The following is a 20,063-nucleotide window of genomic DNA, read 5'->3' on the forward strand; positions in this document are numbered from 1 at the left end:
CTGTTTACACTCAAGACACATGTTACTGTTTGCAACCGAAAAAGTTATTAAATAGAATCTCACTCTCGTGTCTTGATATCAAGTATATCAAATCTCATCGATAAATAGCAAGCATCGGAGCTTAATCGTGTTGATATTATTGATATCAAACGACACTGGGTGACATTCTCTATAGTTCACCAGAGGTTTCTATAACACACCCTAACTCATGTAAACAACATCTGAATCAAGATCATCTTTCATTCCGTGTATATTTGGGATGGTTAACCAGGTTATATCGGTTCATTCGTCACCGCTCGTCTCTTTCCGTAACCTTCCTAATCGCCATCCGGCTTGTCCCGGAATGACACGAGTGCTCTCGAATGATATCAAGTGCAATATTTTACGTGATGATACTCTAGTTTAATAACACCTATTAACGGAGCTGGAACAATCTTCATAAAAATGTTCACCTATTTATTCAGATTTACGCGCAACAAACACTTATTACACGCTGCCTTAAGAAGAGTATACACTCATGTTCATATATATTCTCTGGAATCTCGTCATCCTTATTTAACAATTATTATCCCCCGCCACGAAGTGGCAGGGGGATATAGGAATGGGTGGTGTCCGTCCGTCCTTCCGTCCGGCCGTCACATTTCGTTTCCGGAGCAGATCTTGAAAACCGTATCATATTTCTTCACCAAACTTGGCACATAGATAGATCTAGTGGTGAACTGGTGCCTTTTGATAGTTTGGGATTTTTAAAAGTTATTTTTGTAGTTTCCATGGCAACAACTTTGATTTAGACTGAAAATGGCGGTAGTCCTCGTTTCCGGAGCAGATCTTGAAAACCGTACCATATTTCTTCGTCATACTTGGCACATAGATAGATCTAGTGGTGAACTGGTGCCTTTTGATAGTTTGGGATTTTTAAAAGTTATTTTTGTAGTTTCCATGGCAACGACTTCGATTTAGACTGAAAATGGAGGTAGTCCTCGTTTCCGGAGCAGATCTTGAAAACCGTACTATATTTCTTTTCAAAAAGGCCCAGTGAACATAGTTCAAAGGAGCTAATGCATTGCACACACCCGACATGTCATATTGGCGGGGGATGTGAGTATTTCATGCTTGTTATTATTATTATTATTATTATTATTATTATTAGTGGTGATATGTGAAAGGAATAATTGGTGGCGTTTAACCTTTCACTACATGTTAGATGGCTTGATTATAAACATTCAAAGGTAAACAATAACTGTGTAAACACGTTGTAATATTATATATGTAAAGTGATGGGCTTTAGTTATGTAACTATCCCGCAAAGGATATATGTGCTTCGCGAAATCGATTATTCCTTGATATTTGTCAAGCATATTTGAACTGTTCAGGAATAACATCATATTACAGTTTTGTTTGCCCTTAATTAATTGGCTGCTTCCAGCTTCAAACCAGTGTATGAAGAGTTTGTCATCACAAGGTATTCTGTTCTGTTAATATGATCCATCACTTCAATTCCTGCATGTATGTGGTGATAATTTGTTTCCAAGACCAAGAATAAGTTGTGTATGCTGGTTATCATGGCTTAGTTTAATCTACATACGCTATTTGCAATGCACAAGTGTAGATATCTATGAGCAAGTGATACACTGGTTCTGCTCGGCCATTTGTTGAGCTATCAATCGTATTGTTATTTTTTCTTTTAAAGCTCTGCATAATATGCACGCAAAGTGTGGTTATTTTGTTGTTCATCATGCAATAAATCAATTGAGGTTGAATCCTGGCATTTGTTATTTTAATACTTGTTTGTTTGTTGTTTAACGCCGCCCTCAGCAATAGTCCAACTGTATGGCGGCGATCTGTAAATAATCGAGTCTGAACCAGACAATTTAATGATTGACACCATGAGTATCGATCTTCGCAATTGGGATACGATGACATGCATCAACCATCAACCAAGTCAACGAGCCTGACCACCCGATCCCGTTAGTCGCCCCTTACGGCAATCATGGGTTGCCTATTCTCTACCCGGATCTCCACGGTTTTATTTTAGTACAAGCAGGTTGGGTCGTCATGTGATTCACGTGCATGCATTGTCGGACGACAAAAAACTTGCGGGCTACCCTCACTGGTAATATTGGAAATACTGCTATATTAATTACGTCAAACATTACGACACACAGAGAGGCCAGGTCACACATTGTAACCACCCCATCCTCATTTCAGTCGGCTCTTACGTCAAGCGTTTAGTAAATGCTATCTATTCTACACCGGAGTACCAAAGAAGCTCATATACAATTATGATTTTTAACTTAAGAATTCAATGTACAGCATTGCCTTTTATCAAAACCTGTTTAAGATGACACCTTTGGATGGTAGAGACGCAGATCGAGGATTTTAACAACTGATTAACTACGATAGCATCATAACATCATAGACAGTTGCAAATATGCTGAAATTATCAATTATTATCAACTGTATAAAATTTCAAATTGATAAATGCAGATTGAGTGAGTGAGTATGGTTTACGCCGCTTTTAGCAATAGTCCAGCAATATCACGGCGGGGGACACCAGCAATGGGCTTCATAGATTGTACCCATGTCGGGAATCAAACCCGGGTCTTCGGCGTGACGAGCGAACGCTTTAACCACTAGGCTACCCGACCGCCCCTAAATGCAGATTGATAATAACAATACGAAATGTTATTTTCAGAGTAATTTCTATTTATCATCATTATTCTGTCCTACACATGTTTCAATATTTTTTCAAGCAGTCAAATATGATAAGTATAGGTTAGCGCCCTCTTCAAGGACTTTCAAGTTCGAGGCGCAGTGACGCTCACAATGCAAGACTTTAAGCCGAGGTTCGCCCCCATTTCGTCCGAATCGAATCGTCTAGAGCGTGCAGGGGTCGTTCCGAAGAATGACGAACTTGAGGGAAAATGGACTTAACGCATCATAATGGTAAAACGACACATAACCCTAGCCCTGCGCCATTGGTTCCGAACTTACACATTGTGTTTAAGCGGTATGTACCGCAAGTGGAATAATAATGATAATATACCTCTGACTTTTGATACGCCCCCTCATAATGATATCACCACGCGCAGTAATGTGATATTTACACCTCTTTATATCGGCATATGACAGCCTATCAGACATTCAGACAACGTCGGTGCCCTCAATATCACTCGGTCAGCATTACATTTAATTGCATTACGAGAAGTGTGGACAGCCCTCATGGGAGAGGACAGTAATAATGCTTACACGAGTTATTTCCCTTGGTGCGTTTTATTAACCCTAAACGTGAGATTGCCTCGCGATTGTTCGAGTTCGTTTGAACAAACCCGATGGGACGGTGCGTTGGAAGCTGGAAGTAATTGTTTATTAACCTGATAGAAAAAATGTCTACATGAAAAATCCACTTGGGTCTGCATCCAGATAATGGTGTTGAAGTACAGAGTACACATTCTTTTCTGAAAGTCGTCAACAGGCGTAAAGAATGAGAGCGAACACATACACACTACATACTACCTTCATTCCACTATTTGTATTTGAATTACACGACTGCCATCACACATAGAAATTCAAAATATACCTGGTGATACGTCACGTTTACACATTCATGCACATGCACACGCACACGCACGCGCATTAGGACGCCGCATTCAGCGTTATTCCAGCTATATGATGGCGGTCTGTAAATAATCGAGTCTGGACCAGACAATCCCGTGATTGATATTATGAGCATCGATCCACGCAATTGAGATACGATAACATGCATCAACCAAGTCAGCGAGCCTCACCACCCGATCCCGTTAGTCGCCTCTTTAAATACGACAATGATATAATCGCTTCTTACGGCAAGCATGGGTTGCTGAAGACCTATTATAACCCGCATCTTCACGGGTCAAGTTCTGTTTGGTAGTATTTGTGATCCAATGTAGATAATATTCATTATGATATTCATTATGACATCTTCGGGTGCTGTGGTATGAATTCCATCCACTGTCGTCAACAGTGTGTCTGCTACACAGAGTTCCTTAACAATCTCAGACATGAGGAGCATGGCTCTGTAGTACTTACCAGATGATTGCTGACTTTGTCCAACCTGGAGAATTAGGAAAGCTGAGCAGACGACAACATTCAGCATGGTGGATGAAGGCGCTTCTCGAATCAGTGGAACAAATAGTTTCGTGTATGATTGGAAAACTTACTTCTCAGTGTGGTCCTTGTATCTTATTTTCCACGTGTTTCAAGCTACCCCTCTGGTATTCTTTAGAGTTGAGGTGAAATGGGTTTCAACGTCGCGTTCAAGATTATTGCACTTATAGAGCGACGTGCATGCGCGCGTGTGTGCGTGCGTGCGTGCGTGCGTGCGCGGGGATGCTTGTACTAGCCCGTACTATATATATATATATATATATATATATATATATATATATATATATATATATACCTACCATGCCGAAGTTTAACATGCATCCCACGCTCAGACACAGTATACTTACTCCGAGACGACCGGGGTACCAGTCCTTATTTTAGCCCATTAGCCCCCGAGCGCCAGGCAGGGTAACAACAAGTACCATCTTTTAACGTCTGTTTGTATGACGCGGCCCCCGACCTTCCCTTCTACTACTAGACAACGGAGGCGGTCCTAATAGAAACAGGGTCCCATTAAAGCACCATATGTAGATTACTGACCCAAACTGAGGTTAAACGTTGGTAATGGAGTTCTGAATATCACTATGAACAGGTAAATGTGATTGACGGTACGTAGCCTCTATTCTCGTGTGGGGCACGGGTAGACCTGTAGCCTATGGCGCCGCATTTCGCTGTGCAGAGTTGCGCCCCTTGGGCACGCCAGAAACCCGTGATTGTGAGATCGACTCCTGGTTCTCCCCGATTATGTTTCTTGGTTTGTCAGTACCATATCCGTGCTCGGGGGTTTCAGCAAAGTGGTTACCGTCTAAGACCTGCATCACTTTGGGTTGTCCTCCCACATGACGCTGATACACCGTGATATAACTGGAATACAGAGCGGCGTTAAACCCAACTCTCTCACTACACCCGCATGCAGGCGGGTTATATTTATAAGCTAGCTAGTGAATATAGCATTCGTTCGTTTGGGTTATCACTCATGGAGGCTAGTTGATCTAAATACAACGTCATCATATCCCAACTCCGATTAACCCAACAATTATACATTTGTAAAAGCATGCGACTCATCACGCGTGAAGTGATGTCTTGGAACAAACACGAGGTGGGGTTTCAAAACATATCATGTTTGGGAAATTTGTTTTGCTAAAATTCCTGCTAATACCTACGAACGACTAAAATACAGCTGTGAAATAGAAATCACTTTACTTATTATATGTCAGTCTGCCAGCATAGCGCAACCATCAGTATCCAGAACGACTATGCTTGTCCTAAGAGGCGACTAACGGGATCGGGTGGTCAGGCTCGCTAACTTGTTTGATGCATGTCATCGTATCCAAATTGCGTAGATCGATGCTCATGACTCAATTATTTACAGACCGCCGTCATATAGCTGGAATATTGATGTGTGCGGCGTTAAACAACAAAGAAATAGAATACAGGAGCTGTAGTCTTTATATACGTGAGGACCCTTCTTGTTTACCTCAAATCCCTAACTTAGTCTGTACATTTTATAAAGCGAGCAGCCGTAACGTGTATGTCTACGCGTCGACTGTATACTGAATGTGTAATCTCGTGCAGATACGCCTCATTGTGGACGGTAGGCCGCGAGCAGGTAGTATGACAGAGTAGCCTAGTGGTTCAAATGTTCGCTCGTCACGCCGCAGACAATCGATTCCCATTTTGGTAATAATCTGTCTCCCGGAATATTACTGCTGCAATACTGCTAAATGAATTGTACTCAATGTACAACTCTTGTTGTGTAGAGTGGATAGAGCGATAGGTAGCTGGGGGCCTATTCAAACCCAGATTCCCAGCTGGGCTAAAGCTCTGACGGAATATTAACAAACCTTGCAAGTTGCTCACACACTGATCACTACTGCACAGACTGCCTCTGTGGTCTAGAGGATAGAGCGTTGGCCATGAGAGCGGATGGTCGGGGGTTCGATCCCCTGCCGCGTCACACAAAAAGACGTTTAAAGATGGTACTTGTTGTACAAGTTTGTTGTACAAGGACTGGTCGGCCCTGAGCCAGTATGCTGTCTGAGTGGGGTATTCATGTTAAACTGTGGCATAAGTCCCGGGCTAGTGCGCGCGAAAATACATACATGTACGTCCTAATGTAAATATTACAATCTTGAACGCGATGTTGAACCCCATTTTAACCTCACCCCTGGAAAGGTTACCACAGGAGGTCACAGCATACACACACACACACACACACACACACACACACACAGAGTTGATACAAACTCCATTGTTCTGATGCCGTTCCTGGTGAAATTGTTCGAAGTAAGGGGTAAAATTCACGGTGATTCACTTAAGTTATATAACAAACAAACTGGTCGTGTAAAAATATTGTATTGTGCAAAACGTAAATACATAAAAAGGGCGCCAAATACGAAGACTACAACAACGCCGTGACACTTTACCCACACAGATCACCACACAAAAATTATACGGACCTCCCTGATAATTATGTTTATGGATGCCATTGTCAATATAAAAGATAGAAGTACTCTTCATATTCCATCTGATTCAATGTACTTGTGGCGTTGGATAGCCTAGTGGTTACATCACAGGCTCTTCACGCCGGAGACCCGGTTCGATTCCCTACATATGTGAATCTCTCTCTCTCTCTCTCTTTCATATTACTGGATTAATGCTCACAACAGCGTGAAACAAAACTCACTCATAGTTATTAAGGGAGCACGATTACCCAGTAGTCTCAAGCGCTGTTAGACATAACGTCCCATACCTGGATCCTCTTTGAGCTTTGTTTCCCACATTTTGTTTCTGACACGCCCTGATGTCACCGAAATACTGTCGAGTACATCGTAAAATATAGATCACTCACACAGTCATTGTGAACGTCTATGTGTAGGGTTGTGGAGATACACTTGGTCGCGACTGAATACATATCTCCATAGTAACTTCCGATGCCATACATGAACAACTGACTTCGTCTGGTGAAGACACGTTTGGTCTGTTTGCGTCGGTTAATTTAACAAAAGCTTGCCAGCATTTTCACATGCCGTCCAAAATCATTATCAACAATTCCTTATCATGTTCAAGATGTTTCTATATATGTGCATGCATCGTCTGTATCGCACTAAGGCACAGCGTATCGCGATGACTTAGTATGCACGCAATTCTGCAGCATCATCCATCATCCGGTTCATTGTCATGTGCGTTTAGGGAAGAGCTTTTCTTGCGAGACCTCATACACTGCTGTGAGACAGTCCATCCCATACCTGGAGTTCTGAAAGCAACAAGAAGCTAACATTACAGCTAAGGCGATTTTGCTCGAAGATGTTTTTAAACTTGTAAATTTAATGTGTAATAACAATCGGTTAGAAGACCTTAGTGGGCCTACAAAAATGACGGATACAATAAGCGGTATTATTTCAGAGCTGAGAGTTTTGATTTCTATTTCAAACAGACCGTATTTCACATGATCACAGGGGCTTGTTAGGCAAAATATAGCAGCAAGATATAAATTGTCACTAACGTGGACATAGTACTATATAAATGGATATAGTACTGTGGCCCTCGTTTGTGACCATATATATATATATATATATATATATATATATATATATATATATATATATATATATATATATATATATGTGACCATATTATATATATGTCTTGCTATTTTTTGCGCTACAAGCCCCTGTGCATATGATAACACTGCTTGGTAGTGGTCAAGTGTTTTTCATGTGTTCAACTATATTTTGCTGTTCTTATTTGTTATTTCACTGCCTTTGGTGACAGTGAAATGAAAGCTGTGGTATTGTGACTTACTTCAAGAAAAGACAACATCAATATTAACATTGCACAAGGTGAGGGCGTGTTATTTACGGTAGTCCCGAGGAATCATGGATAAGAGGTGACAGGTGATCTAAGGGAAGTAACCCTGAATTTAGCCGGCGCGCGAAAACAGGAAGTACTCATTACGCATGACAAAAATGGCGTTATAGTTTTCTTGGGCCGCATCTGTATCAAAATTTGTCCGGCTTCAAGAGAAGTTAAGAAGAACTATTCCCATGGATGGATCGAAATAACAAATTGGGAAGAAGGTTTACAACCAAAACTGCGATGTGTGAGAAGTATAAAAATGCATGAAGCGGTAAATTGAGACTGTTATCAACCTCTGCCCGAGAGCCTCGTTGTAACGTCGCCGCTCGACATAAAATTGCTTCCATTCAGAAAATCGATTGACAAGTGAGAAAACTTTCAACCAACAGATCGCTCCATAGGTGTGGGGGATGTGTTGAAAATAGATGTTACCTATGAAGACAATCATTGATTTTTTTCATAATTTTAAACGGTGTATTATTTTGTGAGTTAACATGTCGACCGACCCGCCTCCAGTTCATACTGCAAGTGTCAGTCATGACACACATGGGGTTAACACTCCCATGCCTCCGATAAGCAGCTTGGCAGCACCGTCCAACATACCGCCTGTCATGACATGGAACTCATATGTGGGACTGAGCAATGCAGCACCTCCACAAACTTTGGGGGTGTCAAATCCTGATGGCATACCCAGGCCATTAGCATCCCAGGTTGTTCCAAGAAACTACCCAACTAGTTACCACACATCTGCACCAGTTTATGGTGGGGCCACCCTGGAAGCACCCCTTCGTCAAAATATTGACTCCCCAGCAATAAGACAGACACTTGAAGCGCCGATAAGGCAAACAATAGAAGGACAGCTCCGCCAAACAATTGAGGAGCCAATCAGGCACACACCACCACCCACAGCACCTGCTAATAACGTCACCATGATTGACCCATCAACAATGATGGCTACTACAGTTCATATGACATCCGTCCGGTCAGTAACTTCTGTGCCCCTTCAACAAGATAGGTTAGCAGCAACAATGCAAAGTGATAACAACATAATATCTGCTGCTTTGGAATCAAGTAAACTCCAACCAGAAACCCATGTTGTTGTTCCTACTACTATATCTGCTAGGACTCCAAGTCAGATCCAGATGGTCCCAAACATATCTATTCAAGATGGACATCAGCAAATAATCAATGCACAAGACACTATGTTGCATGCTCCTCATTCTGTTGCAGCATACTCAGTAGTGACACATGCACCAGTTATAGATAGTCAGACTGGACACATCACTACCCATCATGCACAGCTCGCTCAAGCTGTAGTGAATACACCGCCCATAACTCCTCAGCCTCAGGTTTTGCCTCAGACCCGAGTTCAAGCTCCACCCCCTACCAAACAAGCAAAATCGAATGAACTAACAGATGTTGGTCCAAAACATGGAAGAAGGGGCAGGCCTTCAGGAGGTGGTAAAACATCACGCAAAAATACATCCCCTCGTTCAGCAGCTAAAATGTCACCAACAAAAACACGATCTTCTACTGCAGCTGTGCCAACCCCTGACCCTCTCTCAGCAATGAGCAAAGAGGAACAAATGGACCTGGCAGAGGTACTGAAAAATGTATCCATGGTTCCCAAACCATTACATGTTTCTCCTCGTAAGCTAAAAAGGAAGGCATACTCTATCAAAGAAAAACTAAATACCGTTGAAAGAGTAAAAGCAGGTGAACCAAGATCAAAGATTCTGAGAGACCTGGGAATTCCTGATTCTACACTTAGAGGTTGGATGAAAGATGAGGACAAACTGCGTACATTTGCATACAATGTTGACATTAAGAAAAAGAAAGCCAGGACAGCAAAAGATACATTACTTGATTCAGTTCTGCATAGCTGGTACTTGCAGCAGAAGGAACGTGGAATGAATGTCACAGGAGCCATGTTGAAGATCAAAGCTGATGAATTAAATAAAGACATTAATGGTGAAAATAATTTCAAAGCTAGTGCTGGATGGTTGTACAGATTTCAGAAACGTCATAACCTTGGCAAGCAGAGAGATCCAGATGAAGACGATGCAAAGAATGTGCCAACACTGGGATACAAGGAGGAAATCCTGCATTTCCCATATGATCAAGTTCTTAAGAACCAGGATGTGTCAGCTGCTGACGAGAAGGTTCACCAGTTCTGTCAGAAAGTGAGGGAACTTTTACTTTCTGGTGGTTACAATGATGAACAAGTGTACACATGTGATGAGACTGGGTTTTTCTACAAACTTCTTCCAGACAATAACTTTCTTGTTCCGTCAGATGAACCTAGCTGTGCTAACAGCAAGAGAATCAGAGACCGGGTGACAATGCTGTTCTGTTTGAATAAAACAGGCCAGCACAAACTGAAGCCTCTATGTGTCGGGAAGTATAGATCGCCTAGGGGCTTCCAACATGTAAATGTATCCAAATTGCCTTTTTGGTATAAATGTAGCCACAATGCCTGGATGACATCTGCAATTTTCATGGACTGGTTTATAACATGTTTTATTCCTGAAGTGAGGCACTATCAGAGAGAAAAGAAATTGGACGAGAAAGCTGTGTTGCTCTTAGATGAGAATCCTGCTCATCCATCTGGTGATGTTCTGGTTTCTCCAGATGGGAATATCCAGGTCATTTTCTTGCCAAAAGACACTACCTCAGTTGTTCAGCCCCTAGACCATGGATTAATGGCCACCTTTAAGTCAAGCTACAGGACTGAGTTAATCAAGGAGGTGGTGACAACCGAAACTGATGTGAAACTATTTCTTCGTCACCTTTCACTGAAGAGGATGATGTATATTGGAGAGAAGGCATGGTCTGCCATTAAACCACGAACAATCGAAAAGATGTGGCATAAGTGTCTGCCCATGGTGTTCGACCCCCTAGCTGGTGGTTCTGATCCTGCTGATGAAGAATCAACTCCTCTCACCGATGCCAGCGGAAGAAACAAAGCTGATTCTGAGAAGCTGTTTCAGGAGAGACTGGAGGCAGCAGGCATTGAGACATCCGTAGCAACCATCAAGGAATGGACCGGCCTCAATGAGAATCTCCCAACCACAGATATCTCCACAATAGGTGCTACTGAGAATGAAGAACAGGAAGTCCCATCTGAACCCATGGAGCAGGAGCCCAGTGAGGATGAGGAGGACAGCCAGTCAAAGATTCCATCCAATGCCGAGGCAGTCAAAGCATTTGAGATCGGCCTTCAGTGGTTGGAGTCTAAAAACATTGACTATATTACAATATTGCAGGTGCAAAGTATTTTGGACTATGCCCGTTATGAACGGCGAAATGAACTTTCTCAGTTGAACAATAGTTGTTGATTGTTGAATTTGTGCATGTTGTTTGACATGTTTGAGAAGCCTGTTGTTTGGGTTTGGGTTTATTTACAGTAGGATACATATATACATACAAGTTGATCGTAATCGGGATATATTTTGTTGCAGCCATGGACAACTCCAATACTATCTTATGCTAATTTTTGGCATAATGAAAAGGGACATGAGTTTTTCCATTTGTTATAGGGTGTCTTAAATATTGATCATTTTCCGGAGGGAAGGGACTTAAATGACCATAAAAGTCCAGTTTCCATCCTTGCCAGACTAGGCTGGGCTTATGGAGTTTTATTTTGGCTGGACTAACGAGTCTATGCATAGTCCAATCAACATCGCATAACGAAATTGACATCTGGTTGGTAAACTGCCATGCAGATTTCAGTCGGTTGCAGAATTTGCAAAGCATGTGTACCGTCAACTTGATGTCAGCAGATATTTCCCAATCTACTCAAGTTTTTACGCAAGTGCTCGCCTGACTTGATGCACTTTGTGCATTAAGACCCATTTTATCACAATATAGATTTTGATTATTGATCAGATTGTCTTGACTGGGCACCACCATTTTGTTTGAAGCAAATGCAAGTGATAAAAGAGTTGGAATCTGAATCCTCAATAGAGGGGACATAGAAGAGAAAAAAAATGTAATAGGCACTGGTGGTACTGCGATTGAGCCCAGAAATTTCAATCTTGTTCGGCAAAGGATGGAAACTGGACTTTTATGGTCAGTTAACTCCCTTGCCTCGGGAAGATGATATTGATCAGTTTGGTAAGGAACCGCTCTCGTTAATCATTTACTGAAATATGAATGCAGGTGTACTTGAGAGGTGATAAAAGGGCATTTGTTTGTCTCGTTTTATTTAGAAATAAGTTGTTTTTATCCACAGCTTTGGATGTGAATGGAGTATTTTGTGGAAGAATATACATACAGATAAGAGGACAGATCAGCATGTGAATAATATCAATCAAGGACAATGTACTGGGTAACAATGAAGTAGGCAGAGTTTGAAATTAGGGGTGCGGGGGTGTCCTGTAGGTTTGCACCTATAGTATTTGAATCAAGGGCCCCTCCAAATCTTTACCTTCCAAAATTAGAGCAATGCTAAATATCAAAAATTGATTATAAGTGTGTAAAAGGGTTACAAAGTGTATTGTCTTGTTACATAATTTTGCATCAAGTTATTACGCACACAAAGTATGCATAGGCAGGGCTTCTATATCTAGAAATGCGATTAAGTACAAAATATGACATGGTTTACTCAATGATTATACAAATTGTGCCTTCTAGAACGTCCAACTTCTAGCTCAAGTGTTTTAACATGTTTAATGTGGTGATGAAATGCAATAAGATCCACAGATTTGAATTATCCATGTTTATTAGTTTAATGTTTTTGGGTGTTTTCCTAGTTCCAGTCTTTTAGCATCTGTTATTGTTGTTCACCTCTCCAAACTTAATCTTGAAGTGTCCAATTTGCTGGATGCAAAATCTTGGGTCCTTGACTCGTAAACATGGATGCTACAGAAATGCAGAGTGCATCCACTTGGACGCAGAAAATTTGTATGCATGTTTATGCTGCGATTTCATAATATGCCGCCACTTGTCTTACAAGATCAATTTCCTCTTTCAGCATGCACAAGTTTATATATTATTTGAACTAGAGTACCTATTGATGATAGGGGTGAAGTGTGTGCATCAAAGCATGGCATTGGCAGAACAAGAAGTGTTGTAAATGGTTTTTTGGCTGCGAAAGTTCAAGTATGTCTTAAAGTTCAGACAATCATGAGTCTCAACTTGTACATCAAATTATAATTTACATATTAAATAAGACGAGAACAAGCAAGGAATTAAGCTGCTTTGTTTGAAATAAGATTGTTATGTTCAATATTTGTCAATTCAATGGGAATCCCATGTTTTCTAACTGGTACTGTAATTAAAGGTTGTGAGTTCCCTGGACCCCCAAAATAAATACCCCAGGTAAATCCCTGGTTTGTTACAAGGTTACTACTGAAGAGTGTAATATTAAAGATACACATATATGTCACATTCAGTTCATTATCTGTATTCCCTCTGCTGGGCTACAGGTGGTATGGTTGGCATAGTAACCTGAGGTGCTGCGCTTCACCACAGACAGAGGTGGTCCCTGGGGCTGGCCAGAAGAATATGGTTTTGGGTTTGAATCCCAAATGTGACCTATGATAATTATGAATATGATTCTTGGTTTAGTGGTGAACATTTAAGACCTGCATCACATCACTGTCCTTCCTGGTCAACATGATGATGAAACAAGACATGGAGTGATGTAACTAAAATACTGTTCAAAGTGGTGTCAACACTCTATAAAGTAATTGAAGTTCAACTACAAAGTGGTCTAGCCTCCTACAGATCTGATTCAAGGAGCAAGTGGAGCTACAGATGCTGGTCACACTGGCACATACATTAACTTTAACAAACATCAAACTACAAATTAATAGTTAACATATCATGATATTCATGTTCATATGTATTTACAGGCTTGACTGTATTGTGAAGTGATTAATTTGATGATTCATATTTGAGAAAAGTCTGCATACAAGATATGTTGTGAAAAACATGGAAACATTTTCCATACTGAAAGATGATTTAAAGTTATTGAATAATACTTCTAGCCAGTGCCCAGGAAATGTTGATGCATATTGAATGTTTGTAAAAGCAGAATATTTAAGGTATCTATCATTAAGTGTGTATAACAATGCATTGTATTGCCAGTAGAATCTCAAGAAGGGTGTTGAAGTGTGAAAGAGATACTGACTGTATATTGGATATAAAGACATAATTCTGTATACTACTCAAGTCTTTTCTTGAATACTGACAACATTTATGATTGCAATAAACCATATCTGACCAGGAGAATTTGATTGTTTAGTTTTCAGTAATGAACTAACAGTGACCATTCCTACAAAGTCATATATTTTCACTTAAACGTGTAAGAGGTTGGCAAAACAGGAAAAAAAGATGTTTACTTGTATGGTGAAGTTCCAACAGAAAAATGCAATACTCTGAAATATGATTGGAAGTTGAGCCAGCAAGAACCAACACCACTTATTTCTCGGGAAATAAAATTGTGAAACAACCAGAAATGGGTGTCATACATTGTACTCATATTGGAAATTGAACCTGGCCCTTCAGCATGATGAGCAAACACATTGATGACTAGGCTACCCCAGCAACCTCTTAATTGGATATCCCAAGTTTTTGTAAATGTTTATCTCTGGTGAGGTAACGGTGCTCACAGAATGTGGGTGATCATTAGGGTGAACCCATGCCGTCATCCCCAGACCAGTTGGTCCAGTTAGCCAGTACTCCAGGCTGAATCCTATGTAGATACATTCAGTCTAGTCATTGTGTCTCCCATGAATGTAGTCAACTTACCGAAAATAATGGATACAAAGTTTTTAACTTTCCGGATTTTTCTTCCTTCAGTAAAACAGCAAGATAACTGATGACACTTTGCTGGAACAAAATACAAACAAGTAGAAAATTCAATATTGGAAGTTTAACGCTGCCAATATGCCAGCTATATGACGGAGGTCTGTAAATAATCGAGTATGGACAAGATAATCCAGTATCATGGACAACGATCCATGCAATTAGGATACGGTGACAGGCAATCAACCATGTCACCAAGTCACTGAGCCTAACCATTAATTCATTCATCTCTTACAACCAGCACAGGTTGGGGACCTATGTTCTTACCTGGAATCCTGTGTATTGTAAGTAGTATGGAATGCACTAAGGAGTAGTTAGGGTCACCAATATGATGGGTGGGCTTAGAACTGGCCAGGGTCATGAACAAACTTGAGGAGTGTGGTGTGGTGTGGTGTGGTGTGTGTGTGTGTGTGTGTCCGGCAGTCTGGCCTACATTCAGAATTAGAGTCATTAGTAACTATCATCTTTACCATTGAATAAATGGGACCAGGACCAGTGACAATAGAAATTAACTAATGACCCTGGTGTGTCGGGTGGGGGAGGTAGGAGAATATGCTTAGGGTGACCAGGGGCAGTAGTTAATTTCTATTTCATGGTCCTCAAAACTGATCAGAGAGACAATTACAGATTCTTTATATCTAAACACTGAAAGATGAAAGGCAAAATAGAAAATTGACAAATATGATCCATTAATTGTCAGAACATGCTGAACAGGACCTCATAAAATAAAAGTTTTAACAAAACTGTAAACCAATAGATCTCTTTGTACAGACTTTCCCAGTTAATGCGACAAAATATAGGATAAAAATAAACAATGAAAATATTGACAGGGGCTTGGAGTTTATTTCCTAAAAAGGATGCTTGAAATAGTTATCTTAAACAAAATTAAGTTCAAAATAAGCATATTTTTAATCATACAAAGCATCATAAACTTTTGTTCCTGATTTTGCCAGATTTAGCACAGCTATGTAACACTATGATTCATTTGCATCTAATTCTGTAACACCAAAAAACAATAATGAATTAACATCATAAATAACTTAATAGCACGCTCGTGAAGAGATCAACCCTTTAATAAAATAAGCTGCTATTATACTGTGCATAATACCAAAACGACTCATAAAGATCTGGTTTAGAATAGGTCTTCAGCAACCCAATCTTGTGTGGTCAGGCTCGCTGACTTAGTTGATGCATGTCATCGTATCCCAATTGTGTGGATAGATGCTCATGATATCAGTCACTGGATTGTCTGATCTAGACTCAATTATTTACAGATCGCCGTCATATACCGGTAGCTGGAATATTGCTAAGTGCGGAGTTAAACAAACAAACAAACAAACAAGCATGTGCTTATGTACTGTGGTAACAAGTTTCACTAACAAACGTGTAGAGATGATAAATCACCGAGAGGAGCTTATGAACATTGATGACCCCAGCAACCCTGTTGCTAGGCTGTGTCACATGTCTTGCAACAAAATTTCACAAATTGCATATTGTGATGTGATTGTAAACTGACAAAGTGAACTTGAAGACAACGTACCATAGTGATAGCTTCATTGATGATGATGTCCCGGATGTGCGAGAGATCTATGAACTTGGTGCACTTCAATCCCAGCATGTACTCCGTCTTCAGTTGTACACCAACTGTGGGTAATATTAGGATCACCTCTGGAAACAACACACGTTTATCATGTCCTCAGCAATCATAAAATGAACCATCTCACAATAGATGAAATGCTCATTTGTGATACGACCAAAAGTTCAAAAGTGAAAGTCTCAATCTCATTAAAATCAGATCTTAGTTTTCGCTACCGCAAAACAAAGATCTGAGGATATCCCATTACGGGTCACGTCAGAACGACCTTTCGCGAACTTTGACCGACCAATGAAATGACTGACAAGAAATCGACATTAGCCAATCAGAAGGCAGCTTTCTCGAGCTTCACGACACTAGTTTCAAACTGGCGACTACGCTTCGAAACATATTTTGACATATTCTGGATTAAATTTTTTTAAACTGATAAAAAGAACATTCTGGAATGGCGCATAGATGGCATAGATTGTATGGATATAATCATAAAACCTGTAACTGTCGTTCGTAATACCCCCTGTTAAATATTGTTAAATATTTCGAGGTTGCACGATGAGAAAATACATTCCGACTGTCACTTTCATGATCTGGTAACTGACGCTCTGATTGGTTGGATGAAAGGTCGTTCTGACGTGACCCGTAATGGGATGTCCTCAGATCTTTGTTAAGCGATAGCGAAAACTAAGATCTGATTTTAATGAGATTGTGAAAGTCTTAAACACACTTCTTTGAGAGGCATTTCGCAGTTTGAGAACTAAGGATAAGATATTTCGTGTCCTACACTGAAACGTCGCTCCTAATTGTAATAAAGAAGTTGTCCATCCATATATCTTATCCTTACTTACTTAACACAGGAATATTAGTTGTAGCATATTAACTCTAAATGTACAGAGGTGGATGTATAATTGTGGAACAGGGATGGTTGCATACTATACCCAAGTCACTGAGTGATCCAAAGACATAATAGTGGGAGAGGGGGGAACCTTATCTTTGATGGATTAGGAAAGGAAAATTACAAATATATACAAGAGGTAACTGTTAACCTTTCAAATAATAATAGATCAACTACCTGTACACAGTCTGTAAAAGTTATACATGTAATACAAGATGGTTAACAGCTTCACATCCTGCACTGTAATCAGGATTAACACTAGTTTTTTAAAATAAGATGACTGACCTATACAACTTCACACTGAAATTAAATACAACAGATGGATTATTTCTATTACCATGCTTTTCACCTACACAAACTAAATGACTTTCAAATAAATATAACCCGTGAAGATCCGGGTTAGAATACGTCTTCAGAAACCCATGCTTGACGCTAAGAGCGACTAAAATCACATACTTCACTTTACTTATTATATGTCAGTCTGCCAGCATAGCGCAACCATCAGTATCCAGAACGACCATGCTTGTCCTAAGAGGTAACTAACAGGATAAGGTGGTCAGGCTCGCTGACTTAGTTGATGCATGTCATTGTATCCCAACTGCGTGGATCGATGCTCATGATGTTTATCACTGGATTGTCAGGTCAGGACCCATATCGTATAGCTGGAATATTGCTGAGTGTGGCATTAAACAACAAACTAACAAGCAAATAAATATAACACTTACTTCCTGTGGCCTGAACATTGGATCTTACTATAGCTGGCTTTCCTTTTGCGACTTATTGCATAACTTTTCGATTGATGAGTTCAAGGTTTCAAGACCTATTTTGAAGTTAGTGAGTTAGGCATTTTAGTAATTTTACACTGCTCTTAACAGAAAATTCCAGTATCATCATGACAGGAAAGCACCAACAATTATTACTTGTAAACAGTTTCGAATTCCTGTGATTGGGCCGACCATAGCTTGATATAATAAATAATAATGCATTAAATGTTTCACAACTAAACACTTTTGGTAATGTATTCTGTCAAAATGTACCTACATTACATATGTACATACCTCTGTGTACTTTTGTGTAGAGTTTGAAAACTAGAACACCAAACAAAACAGCTGAAATAGACCATAGATGGTAGATGTCCTGCAATAAATGAAATAAGACACTGAGAACATTTGTGGAAACAATAAATGTAACCAAAAAACCCCAACATATTTGTGGTAATAATTAAATATGATGTGATATAACCAAAAGCTACAATGTATTTATGGTTAGGGGTAAAATTTGAAGCATGTGTTATGGGCGGAAATCATTCCGAAACATGAAGCTAGCAATGTCCAAACGTCAGCAGCTGATCGGCGAACAGTTTTCGATATGCAAAGCCTTATACAGAGACAAATGGAGGGAGACTAAATCTATGAATTAAATGCAACGAATATGAATAACCTTTGTGTGTAGATCAACGCATAATGCAAATATGACAGAAATAATTAAAGCTATCCAGAGGTTCGTGGTTTTGATTTTCCGGTGCTCAATAATGAATTCGCTTCCGAGATCACCATAGTTTTTATGACACATTGTGTTCGATCGCTCCATTGTTCTAGTGTTGTAAAGGTTTAGATGTAGGATAGTCCATATTCTCGCAAAGGAGTCTGACAGCCGCGAATAGCGTGAGTGTAACGACTAGAGTGGCCTCCCTTGAAAGAAAAAAGCATACAATCGGAACCTTCATAAGAGTAGTCGGACATCTCTGTATTCATCATGTGCATAAAGTCAAGTCGACTGTCATATTTCATCGTTTACAGATTCTGATACAGCGATGGTCACTTACTGATATTAGAAAAAGTCACATTTTGTTAAAACATGTTTTAGTTCACGATCCTTCTTCAATTATCTCTTTAGTGAAAAAAAGTGAGAGAGCTATAAAAATCACTTTGTTAAATTGTTTTGACAACGTTAAATTTAACAAACAATGACCATGTAAAAGAAAATTATTGGAAGCAGAAAATTTTCCCCACCTAGATATTTCAACGAGTAATCATTCGGGCATTACTACGGGCATATACTGAACATGCTTATATAGTAATTTTTTATCTGGGTCGGGAAATTGCACCTTACAGTCCTTAGTCCTTCTGAAAGAAGTGTACGTTATTATAGGCATCTGTCGCAACATTTAATCTGTATATATCGGGTCGCATCTGGACATGACAGATCAGGCCAGAAGAGCAGACGATCAGAATAGAATCTCCGGCGGATATCTGTCCTAATACAGGAGAATGAGGGAATGTTGTTTTACACAGCATTCCTTCTTATTCCAGCTATGTCGCGACGCCCTGTAATATAATCAAGTCTACACCAGTTACACTATTAGCTGTTAGCACAAGCAAAGGTCCCTGCCGTCGGGGGACTCTGGTCACACTTTGTAACCAACGTTAGAAATTGGCACTGGTCCTATAGTCCTTGCCAAACTGCCATAAGGACTAGTAGAAATTTGCCTATTTTAAGGGTTTGCCATATGTTATCATTATAAGGACTAGTGGACTAAAACTGTTAGTTTCTATGGCTGTTTAACCATCCGATCCTCAATTTATTCGGTTATTTAGACACACATGTAGACTAACATTTAGTCTCTGAAATCTTATATTACACAATATCCTTCTTGACTCTAAAAATAAAAAAAAATCCCTATGCTGATTTCAGAAATAGAGCTTGAGCTGGCTAGACTTGCTTTTGTATGCATTTCTAGATAATTATTTTTTCATAAAATAA

The 20,063-nt window shown here is 40.0% G+C and overlaps 2 protein-coding genes across 3 annotated transcripts; one reads left to right on the forward strand and one right to left on the reverse strand.

The window, feature by feature from the left end:
- Window positions 1–6,485: 6,485 nt before the first annotated feature.
- On the reverse strand, window positions 6,486–18,980 carry LOC124145896 (phosphatidylinositol N-acetylglucosaminyltransferase subunit H-like). Of its 2 annotated transcripts, none has more exons than XM_046515864.2 (5): window positions 18,854–18,980; window positions 18,359–18,437; window positions 16,358–16,485; window positions 14,761–14,841; window positions 6,486–7,402 (listed from the first exon to the last, which is right to left on the reverse strand). In XM_046515864.2, exons 1-5 carry the CDS (start codon window positions 18,854–18,856, stop codon window positions 7,325–7,327), a joined length of 369 nt encoding a protein of 122 aa, XP_046371820.1. In that variant the 5' UTR covers window positions 18,857–18,980; the 3' UTR covers window positions 6,486–7,324. The 2 variants fall into 2 exon arrangements, with proteins under 2 accessions (XP_046371820.1, XP_046371811.2); XM_046515855.2 differs by having other exon boundaries at window positions 18,741–18,980.
- On the forward strand, window positions 8,093–14,241 carry LOC124145887 (jerky protein homolog-like). The gene has a single exon (XM_046515845.2). It carries the CDS (start codon window positions 8,499–8,501, stop codon window positions 11,340–11,342), a length of 2,844 nt encoding a protein of 947 aa, XP_046371801.1. The 5' UTR covers window positions 8,093–8,498; the 3' UTR covers window positions 11,343–14,241.
- Window positions 18,981–20,063: the final 1,083 nt, after the last annotated feature.

Source organism: Haliotis rufescens, unplaced genomic scaffold, assembly GCF_023055435.1.
Source record: "Haliotis rufescens isolate VD_foot unplaced genomic scaffold, xgHalRufe1.0.p SCAF_3, whole genome shotgun sequence".
Lineage (NCBI taxonomy): Eukaryota > Metazoa > Mollusca > Gastropoda > Lepetellida > Haliotidae > Haliotis > Haliotis rufescens.